This window comes from Narcine bancroftii, chromosome 2 (assembly GCF_036971445.1).
Source record: "Narcine bancroftii isolate sNarBan1 chromosome 2, sNarBan1.hap1, whole genome shotgun sequence".
Taxonomy (NCBI): Eukaryota; Metazoa; Chordata; class Chondrichthyes; order Torpediniformes; family Narcinidae; genus Narcine; species Narcine bancroftii.
Genome location: NC_091470.1, coordinates 337,457,322 through 337,468,742, shown reverse-complemented (window position 1 = coordinate 337,468,742; position 11,421 = coordinate 337,457,322). Strand labels below are relative to the sequence as shown.

The 11,421-nt window shown below is 39.8% G+C and overlaps 1 protein-coding gene across 1 annotated transcript in view; it reads right to left on the bottom strand.

Annotated features, from left to right (window-relative positions):
• LOC138755714 (xin actin-binding repeat-containing protein 1-like) overlaps window positions 1-11,421 on the bottom strand; it is a 28,828-nt gene that overhangs the window by 10,236 nt on the left and 7,171 nt on the right. The window contains exons 2-3 of the mRNA XM_069922171.1: window positions 6,202-6,334; window positions 1,071-1,112 (exon numbers count right to left, since the gene is read on the bottom strand). Of these exons, the coding sequence (XP_069778272.1) occupies window positions 1,071-1,088 (18 nt within the window). The 5' untranslated portion in view covers window positions 1,089-1,112; window positions 6,202-6,334. The remainder of the gene's footprint in view (window positions 1-1,070; window positions 1,113-6,201; window positions 6,335-11,421) is intronic.

The window sequence follows — 11,421 nt, the reverse complement described above, 5'->3', positions numbered from 1 at the left end:
TTAGCTCACAATTAAAGCTGGTGTGAATCGCACTTCAAACGCAATAATCTCCCTGCCTTTAAAATAGTTAAGTCACTACAAATGCCGCACACAAAACACACACCCACACAAAATGTTGCTACTTCAAAATCAAAGTGTACTAAAGTTCACACATCAGTTTGCGCTAAGACCACATGAACCTTTGCATTATTTGTCAGTATGTGATATTATCATGCTTAGATAATATCAAAAGGACAGGCCACAGAGCCTTCACAGCCTTCTTTCTATCAAATATCACCATAGGAACGTGACTAAGACGAGGATCTGGTGATGCAAGTTTAGTACTGAGAGATAATTCATTCTGCTAATATTGCACTAAGAGCATTGTACAACACATCTTTATTAACTATTGAATAGCTCCAGTGATTGTCAATTTACTGCATTAACCAATACTAAAAATTAAGAATGGTTACAATTTTTAGTGGAGGTTAAAGTGGAATTGTGGTAGATTTTAAATAAAATTTTAGTGGCAATCTAGTACGTACTCAGAACTGACAAATTAATTTCCTGTAGTGCCTATTAGTCATTGACGGCTGGAATTATAGTTCCCTGAGGTATTCTAAACTAATGTTCTTAAGGACCTATACTGATATATAATCTAATTTCTTCAGTCATGCTTCCTACAGGGGATATTAAACTCTCAAGACAGAAAATATTCATCCTTATTGAATTGCTTTGATGTCCCAATGGTTACGGGAAATGGAAGAAAGCAGATTGATGCGGTGAATTTCATTAACCTTCCTGCCTGAAGCTCTGGGCAAAGGCTGCTTCATTTGTTCCCCAATAAGAGCGAATAGAAATATCATAGAGGACCACTGGAGGAGGAGAATGATCAGCTATCGGAAAATGTTGTGCAATGCTGTCGGTGCTTTTCTATGTTACTGCAAAAGCAGAAGCGTGACAAATAGTTGCCTAAGGGCAGCGTGAAAAGTGGGAACCAGTGGAAGTTAAAATTAGGCAGGAAATAACTAAAACACTCAAGTCACAAAGCAATCAATTTTAGTGGCATCAAGCATGCTCCTATCTCTTACCGCTATCTGTTGAGACATTCTTTGCTACTTCTGGAGCTCTGTCTTGAGAAGAAATGGTCAAAGATGAATCAAAATTTAGATAGCAACTTTTTCGACAAACATGTTGATGTAGGAAGCTTATACAGATCTAACTAACAGCAAAGATTCTCCTTTTCATGAAACAATGGTGAGACCATAAATGGAGAACTGCATTCAGTTTTTAAATTTTAAAGTTTTAGACATTCAGCACGGAAACAGGCCATTTCAGCCCATGAACCCATGCCACACAGTTACAGCCAATTAACCTACACACCCCATACGTTTTGAACAGAGGGAGGAAACTGGAGTCCCCTGGGGAAAACCCACACAGACATGGGGAGAATGTACCAATTCCTTACAGACAGTGCAGGATTTGAAGCCCTGTCCCAATCACTGGCGCTGCAACAGTGTTGTGCTAGCTGCTACGCTAACTGCTGACCTGTCAAAGGGTTACGGAACCAGAAATGTCAATAATTTTTTACTCCACGGATGCTGCCTGATATGCTGATCAGTTCCATTATTTTCTTTACTGGATTCCGTTCCATAAATATAGTAAAAGGTTTTTACAATGGTGCAGAAAAGGAATACTCTAATAGTTCCAGAGGCAAGGGAATATCAGCTACTTCAGAATTTGATTAAACTTGGGAGTTGTTCTCCTTTGAGATTTACATGAGAGGTGACAAGCTATGATGAGTTTATAAAGGGAACAGAGAAGTTTATCTCAGAAGCAAATGGTTTTTGACCAAGTCTGTATATCCCCTGTTGATTTCAAATCTAAAGCGAAACCGTGCACAGAGCACCACACACAAAAAAATTACCAACATTAAAAAAGGATTTCCTGGTCATTAAATATTCTTTTCCAGACTGCAAAGGTGCCCAGTTAATCAAAAATATACATATTTTTACAATATCGAACAGTACTTTGTCATAAATAAGCCCAACATTATGTGGATTTGTTTTCATATGCTGACCCACTGTTTCCTCTTTCAAGCCCTGCCTGCCATTCAAGCCCAACACAACTTGTTAATCCTCTGGATTCTCTTCATTTTCCTGACTGTCAAATAAGTTTTTAAAATTTAGCATTGGACATTTTTACTTTATTTGAATTTTTAGATCAGAAAACAAGCCCTGCTGAGGTATAGAATCAGAAATTGGACATCCCTCTGTCCATCCTTTGCTCCATTTCACAACCAGGCCCAGTGTGCTGAGCATGGCCAACTAGGCCATGGATGCTCGGAAAGTCTCTGTAAACCCAGTATAGGCTTTTGCTACAATGTACAATCCGATGTGGTGCTGACTGTCTAATTGGGAACTGTGCATGGAAGCTGCTCCTATTGGGTTTACCCATGTTAATGCAAATAAGCAAGTGACCATATTCAAAGAGGACAGATTTTCTTGGAGAGTCAATCACCAGGTCAGTCCTGGCAAACAACAGAGTTCCTTTGGTCCTTGTTTTCCTCCCATCAACCTCTGTATCAGATACATTATTCTCTACTGCCAACTTCAACACAATCTCACTACAAGCCACATCTTCCCCTCCCCAGACAGTTTCTGCAAGGATCAGTTTCTCCAAGACTCCCTAAGCTGCTCTTTCCTCCTCTTCCATCCCTTTAGGTGGTTTCAGGTTCTTTTTATTGTCATGTAATAATACATTACAGAATGTAATATGCATGATGTATTTCGTTTTGTCTGCTGTAAGGCAAATGAAGAGTTGCCCTGAGCATTGCCTGTTGTCCTAACAATAAAAGAAAGAGAATCAAAGGAGTCCCTTCAGAGACACCGAGTGTCCATGCATTTGCCTCTAGCACTACCGCAGCCTCTGCAGCTACAGACTTCAGTCAAAATTATTGGCAACCCAAGCTCCAGATTTAAATCTCCGATACAATCGGGAAGCCTTCAATGCTTGAGGTCCTTTGGGAGACTGGCTGGCCCTCAACACCCTCTCAAATCTCAGATCTGATACCTGATTCCCATGGACCAGTCTCCAAGCAGCCTGCAGCCTGTGTTGGTCCTTCACCCGCTGAATTCCTCATTGATATATTTACCATGGTCACCTTCCCTGTAGGGCCATCTCCCAGGCTTCTCCTCAATGGGGATGTTCTCCCCGTATCTGGAGCCCTGCTTCAGTCCATTCCAGAATCTGCAAACCCTCCTGGTACACAATCACCTTTCACAACCATTCTTACACAGATATGCCTGTCTTTGACCTCATCCATTGTCATGGTGGGGCCAAATGTAAACTTGTTGAACAACACATCATACTCCTGCTGAACAATCTCAAACCCAATGTTATGAAGATTGATTTTCACATTTTAGGTCACCCCCATTTCCACCTGGTCACACTATTTCCATTTTTTTTACCTACTCCTGCATCCATTGTATCAAAAGGAACAGTGGTTTTACTCATGAGCAATAACATTTTGTTTCACATTCAGTCTGAAAAACTGAGATTCTCTGAGATAAGTGTTGAAGTTGAGGGTGTGTGGTGCAAGAATTCTGCAGTGCATCACTCTTTCCAACAGGTGGCAGGAATGTACCATGTTAGAAGTGGAAGATGGAGCAACCACTTCAGATTCATGAAAGAAATAACAGATGATGATAAAAATAGCATGGTATGAATGTACCTTCTCAAGTTGCTGAGTTCAATAAATGCCATTGAATGCATTCTTTAAAGCAGTACAAGTTCTCCTTGTTAACCAGTTTGCTACTGGATTTTTCTCCCAAGTCCAGTCCTGCTGAATTATGTATTGCTCATCCCCGATGTAAAATTTACCACTCTCTCTGATGAAACCATTTCTGCCTCAGTGGAAGTACAATGTAAAAAAAACTTGCAATCTTTAGCGTCTTTCATAAACATTAGGATGACTCAAAATACTTTGTAAACAATGAATTAATTTTGAGGTATGTATCCTAATTTCTGTGGTGCATCGTGCTATTTGATTGGAAGTGGAGACAGGAGTGTAGAATTAATTATGAAAAAAAACTTTGATAGATTAAGGGAGAGGACTAAACTCCAGCAGACAGATTCATCATAGGTGTGTGTGATGAAATCTTGGAGCTAAAATGGATAAATTCCATTTTCTTTTAATTAAATGTCATCCTAGGAGCTTTGAAGATTCTTAGAAGTTTTGTGTCTGTGCACACTAATCAATGAAATGTTGTGGTCGTGGACAAAAAATATCAGAAAGTCCGAAGTCTTGCTACAGATCAAAAAATCTCTAGTTGGGTCACATGCTAAGATATGTCCACTTTAGACCAATGGTTCTCAACCTTTTTCTTTCCACTCACATACATTTCCTATACTATAGGTGCTCTGTGTTTAGTAAGGGATTGAGTGGGAAGGGAAGGTTGAGAATCACTACTTTAGACAGCGTTGCAAGGATTGAATTATGAAGAAGGATTACGTATATCATGCATATATTGTATTATACATATATTACCCCTAAACTTTAAGGGTGATTTCATGTTGGAATTTTGACAGAAATCGATAAATTGGGAAGCTTTCTCCGGTAATGCCAGATGTGGACGATCACAACTACTACATAAGTATAAGAAAATGTGCATGAGAGTAGGCCATTCAGCCCTTCAATCCTTTCTCACCATTCAATATGGTTCTGGCTGATCTCCTGTTGGATTTTCCCCCCTCTTCTGTGCCAGCTCCTCAAAACCCTCAATTTGTTGATATTTCAAAAATGTATCTACTTCCCTTTTAAAGGCCTCCAATAACATGGTCTCTATAATCAACTGGAACAAAAATTTCCCTCTGCATAAATTTTCAGTGTTGGTCCATTTTAAATAACCGCAGCATAAGCTGGTGACTGTTTCCTCATTCACTATTCTAAACTAGGGAAAACATATTTAACTCTGTCATGCAACCAAAGGATCTAAATGTTTTATTTATAAAAAAAACACTCCTCACTTTTCCAAACTTCAAAGGATATAGATCAAATTTCTTCACAAAACTAAGCAACCCATGTATGTAAACAGCAAGACCGACCGAGGCAACATTCAGCCACACAATCACACAAGTGACTGCAGATGCTGAAATCTGGAGCAACACCAATCTGCTGGAGTAACTCAATGGGTTGAGCAGTATCGAAGGGATAAAAAGAATGTCAAAATTTCAGCTGAGCACTTGATGAAGGTTTCTGCCACACTCCCAACTACTTGACCCATTGAATTCCTCCAACTGTTGGTTTGTTGCTCAATGATCATGCATAGGCTGATAAGTGAGAAATGACATTTGGTCCACAAAAGACCTGGGCAATTGTAATCTCCAACAAAGGACAGTCTTTCTATCAAACTTTCCATTCAGAATGCATTGCCATCACCGCACTTCCCTACTCAATAACCTGGGAGTGATCATTGACCAGAAACTCAAGTTGGCCCATGTCACGCATGTGACCAATCAACCTACTAACCCACAAGTCTGTGGAACGTGGGAGGAAAATTGAGCACTGGAAGGAAACCAACGCAGTCACGAGGAGAATGCACAAACTCCTTCCAGACATTGCTGGGTTTGACCTCGGGTCACTGCCTTTGTAATAGTGTTGCACTAACCATGCCACCCATAACTCTGTCATTGAATCTCAGGATGGGTTCAATGGGCTGAATAACCTCCTCTAGTTCTCATCCTACCATATCCTGAATGTCAACCAACCCAATTTCTTTATTCAGATTTTTAAAATTGAGTTAAAAATCTCTAACTGAATTGGTAAATTTAAAGCGATTATTTATATTTTCAACTCTGTAAGTAATAAAGAAAGGGCTTAATTGTTGCTCGATTGAACCTCCACCTATATGTTTCTTAGAACCTTGCAGCATTTCCACATCTTTAATGAAGTATCTGAAGTCTATTCTTTTCCAAAACACAATTCCTAAACACTTTAACTTTTCCAATTTAGGGTTCAAAAAATCTAGAACCATTGCAAGTTTGCTGTTAGCATATAAGTCAAAGAAATCCAGCAGACATTTTTTATTATGAAGCTAGTGCCCTTTTATGAATAGTTCTGCCTTCACAAGCAACCTAATGGTGCCAGAACTGCTCACAATGTTCCCTTGACCTCCATAGCTATGACAAGGAGAGAGAATGAATGGAATGTTGAATACTCACATACTTCACTGTGGGGTTTGCTTCAGATTTAGACAGATAGACGACTGACCTCTCTCTGATAGAGACAACCTCTTGTTGGAACAATGGCTGATAATTTCCTTTTGGTTTATCACGTACAATAATGTCTCTTCTTCTGCAAAGGGAAAAGATCCTTATCATTAACTTTCAAAATTTTTTGCTCAAGAATTTCTCCTAAAATGTTAACATTAACGTGTTCCTGATTTCTTATCCCACTGATTCAAAGGCCCAAACCAGTCCAACTTAAAGATCATGGTGGGATCCCCAACCATTTTGAGACAAGGTCAATGAAGTTTCCAGCAATTAAAGATTAATCTGAGGCACAACTTCCTTGCATTCCAATCCTTTGAGATAAAAGGTAGAGGTGTTAAGATTCCATTATTGTCACATAATACTTCATTTTAGAATGTAACATACATGAAATTCTTTGTCAGCCATAAGGCAGACATAGAGTTGCCACTTTGTCCAGCGCCCGTCGCAGAAACCTACAGCACCTGGTGTTCCTGGGCAGTCTCCCCTCCAAGTACTGACCAGTCTTGTGCCGGCTTCGCTTCTGAGATCAGACAATCCCAGGCGCATTCAGGCTATTAGGTGCTGTTATTTGGGCTATTAGATAAAGGGTGACATACCATGGGCATTTTTGTAACAGTGATGTGAACTCTGAGAGATGTGTGTACATCAATACCAACGTCATTCCTCTTGCCCAAAGCAGCTGGTTCCTTATCATTAAGAAAATATTTCAGTTTGCCTTCCTCAGCTTCAAATGGATGACTTTACACTTCCCACATTAAACACCATCTGCTACAGTTCAATCCACTCACACATATTGTCCATATCCCCTGGTATCGTCCTGCTCTGCTCCCAACTGCACAACTCACAGCACCTTTTTTTCTAGTGGGGTATCTCCTCTTCCCACAGTGTTTAAAGCAAAGAAAGTCAGATGGAGACTGTAATCAAAAGGAAGGGGTGGGGGGGGGGGGGGGGGGAGTGATCCATAGCAACACCAGAAAGGGAAGATTTTGTGGGGTATTCCTTGTTGGAGAATTCACAAACAAATGAAAAGATGGTAGATGGTGCAGGACATTGATAGGTAAACTGCTCACTCTCGTACCTGAAGAAGAGCTCAGACCCGAAACATCGACTCCTTATTACTTACATTGATGCTGCATGACCTGGTGAGTTTCTTCAGCATATTTGAGCACCACGCTCTCCATAAAACTGAATTAACCCATGTTCCACATACTCTTATGGAGTGTGCACCTCCTTGAGGTAAGTCCTTATCTCCTAGTTCACTTTGACCATCTAACAAGGTGGTTCTCAACTTTTACTTTCCATTGAGAACCACTGATCTAACATATTCGAAGAGCGTTTATGGATGCAAGACCATTATTGCATCAGATGTGATCAGAGCTGTATCTCAACACCATTTTCATGCACTATTCCCATATTCCTCAATTACTTTCGTATCCACATATCTATTGATCTGTATTTAAGTGAACCAAGTGATCAAACTTCCACTGTGCTTCTGGGTAGAAAATTCCAAAGATCCTACACATTTTGCATGGTGACATTTCGCTTCAACTCAGCCTATATGCTACCTTTCTGAAACTGTGAATCCTCAGCCAAGGGAAATAACCTCCCCACATCCACCCTGTTGAGTTCTGCAAGAGTTTTATTTTTTAATTTTAAGAAACTTTGTGACATTCTTCTAAACTCTAGAGAATGCAAATCTCGTCTATTCAATCTCTCCCCCTAAAGTAAGCCCACTATCTTTAGAACCAGACCAATCAATCGACAAGGGGCCCTTCCTATCATAAACATTTCCTTTTTAAGATAAGGAGCCTGAGTCTCTGAATAATGCTCCAGGTGTGAAATTACCAAGGCCTTGTATTATTGAAGTGAGATGTGTACACAAATCCTCTCATGATATACTATTTCTGCTGATATTTACAGCATAATACTGTTACTATTTCAATTAGAATCCCATTGGGCAACTTTCAGATAGAATATTTTGATGTTCATTTCCACAAGCCAGAATGACCCATAGCCTGCATCTTCAAATGTATTTGATTTCTCTCGGCTAGCAGCTAATGTCCTCTCCAGTGCCTCAAGAACCCATCTTAACCATTTTGCTCACTGCCTTCTTCTCCAACACCAATATATTGCTCCTGTATTGTATCTCTCTATTGATTCATGGATGGCCTGATAGTATTCTGTCTGCTTAGACTCCTCCAACATGCTGGAGAAATCCTGCTTTCAGAACACTGGAGATTTCAGTTTGGAGTTTGGATCAACAATGGTCAAGTCATCAATATCTGCGTGTTCAGAGGAGGTTATAAATTCTGGGTTTGCTTGTGACTGAGAGAGTGTTTAGACTTACACCACAATCCCAACACAAATTCAAGCCACAAATTCTACAGTTATCTTGTAACCTCTCACATTTTTGTCAGTGGGAACCCCAGTTTTTCATCTTGAAACTCCTTGAAGTTTCCTTACAATATTCATAATTTTCAAGAACATGTATAGTGATTATAAGGCACTTTCTTTACTTTTCTCTTTTTAAGTCTAAGTAAAAACATTGTGTACATTCACCAAAGGTCAGTCACATTAAATGCAGGCTGCACACCTCTCAGTGTCTCCTCATCTTTTGCAGCTTTTTGAGAAAGGACTTTCCTGTCTTAAATGATGTAATTGCTCCTTCCCCCCCCCCCCCACCCCAACACACACACACACACACACACACACACACACACACACACACACACACACACAGCTGCAGCATCAGCATAAAGCAGCTCTGAATTTTCAGCCAACACAATTCAGGGCTTCTATGCTAAATAAATAACGACCTCAAGCAAAGAGAATGCTGTCCCATCCATTGTGTTGAACAAGGACAGGAAGAGGCAGTGATCCATCTCTACAGGACTCACTGTCTACAGGCTTTAGGGCCTTAGGTTACTAAGAATAAATAATCACAGGATCTACTGCACAATCACATCATGGCCTGCTGTCCCAATGGTAATCTCTTATTGTCTAGCCAGTTAAATGTCTGACCAGGATATTGACCTGACACTGCACTCCAAAGATTTTCCAAACTAAATTAAAAGAAATCCATCCAACCTTGTTAATTCCAGAGAGTTGAAAGAAATAGGCAGGTGGACAGAGTTTGGGCAAAATATTGAAACGGTGTAAATTGGATTCTGGGATCTAGTTTACATTTATGTTGTATTTTAATGTATGGTAAAATATTTTTACAAAGAACAATGAATGCTATCATCAGTAAAAAAGTACAGGAGACTAAAGACGAGCACTCAACAGCACAAGGGTAGCTTTGTTCCTGCTGAATGATCAGTGAAACAAAGAAACTGCCTTACATTCTGTGCCCCTCTATTTTTATTTTTTATTTATAATCATGTTGTGAGATGGTTACAAGATGCTGCCACAAAAACATTGAATTTCATGACTTGTTCATGACAATAAAATTCTCATTCTGATTCCTATTCTGATGACATCTTGGACATTTTAGCAGCCACTTTACACACAAGATTTGTACGGCTGAAAAATTAGACTTCACCCAAATTTGGTCCAATTCAAGTAAATGGAGAAAGTACCTTTTAGTTTGGGGAAATCCCAGTAGAAAAATTGACAGGGTGATTTTAACCCACCTTTATTTGTTGTAATGTTGGCTGCAAATTCCCCTTTCGTGGCAGGTTGCAAAGCTCATAGCCTTGTTCCCTCATTGACACCTAGGAAATTAGTTAGCTCTTAAAGGTGACATGCCATGAAAGCCACAGTGTATTAGCATCAAGGCTATCATGCAGGTGAGGTAAAGAGTTGGGAGGAGTGGGTACTTGCAGCTTTGCAATCTGGCCTGCAGCTGTGAATTGATAGGCCATCCTGCAGTGAGGATCCCAAACCACTGTGAGGTTTTGGAATATCCCAGCAGCCCATAATCACACCTTGTTATTGGTTACAAAATACAGAGAGGCTATGATTTTGGTCAGTGATTCCTGTGGATAAGGTTGCAGCGTTGACGTGCAGTTGTTCTAGAATCTGTGACCAAAACATCAATGACTCTGCAGGGACCATTTCCGATGCACCCGTCAGTCTCACAGCTCTGAGATGATTGGACAAAATGATCCAGACTGGATTTAATATCTGATACCTTTACATCACAAGCATCAAAAATAAATGGAAAACTAACTAATTTATACACATTTACTGTGTACTCAACAATAAATTGAGCTGTTGCCAGAGCCTGCAGCATGCTCAACAACCAAATGTATGATCACCGCTCTTACTGTGGATAATCCTGTCTAGCTGTCTACTGGGTTGGAAAATATTTGTGTTTAACAGTAACTCTCTGTGTGCCCTGCACACACAGAGTGAATTTTTTTTTAAATTGATTAAACACATGGCTTTGGTTATTTTGAGAACTCTGGTAATATTACTGCCTCTGTCATCATTCAAGTAACCAGGAGGGTCTTTGCCCGAGGGCCTGGTACCCATAGACCTGTCTTGAAATTGTCCAGAATTACATCTACAGGGCCCAGGAAAGTACTTTGAAGGTACCTAACCTTAATCCTCATAGATTCTGCACCGTTAGCTTCTTTTTGGCTGCTTAGTTTTCCAAAATTTTTGAAACACATCTACCTGTGGTTCAATATAGGACTGTTTAAATGAAGGTGAGCAGTCTCTCCAGATCACCCTCCTCCCACTCATAATGTGTGAACCTAAAGCATCAGTTCAGGCTCTGACCCAAAAGATTGACTATCCCTTTGCCTCCAAAGTTCTTGCCTTAATTGCTGAGTTCCTCCAGCAGTTTGCTTTTTGTTCTGAACTTAAAGCAAATTTAGTTCCTTCCCATATCATCTTGTTTTAGCTGCTGATGTGATTCTGACCATCTTAGGAACTAAGTTTCCGTTAAGCATTCAGCAATGATATGCAAGATGGAAAGAGACAAACAATTAAATGGACTGGCATACATTTTTCTTTCTATGGAATTTTTTATGCTTTTAAAAATTAAAATTTAGCAACTTATTTCTTTTTGTGGTCTTTTTTAAAATTCTATTGCCACATGGGATTTATTCTTATTGCTGCATCATGAGTATGCTTTGGTTTAGCATCATGGACTTTATTCCCACATTATTCGCCTTGGATCCCATGTTACAAATAGTGCTCATGGTTATAACCTTTGTCCTG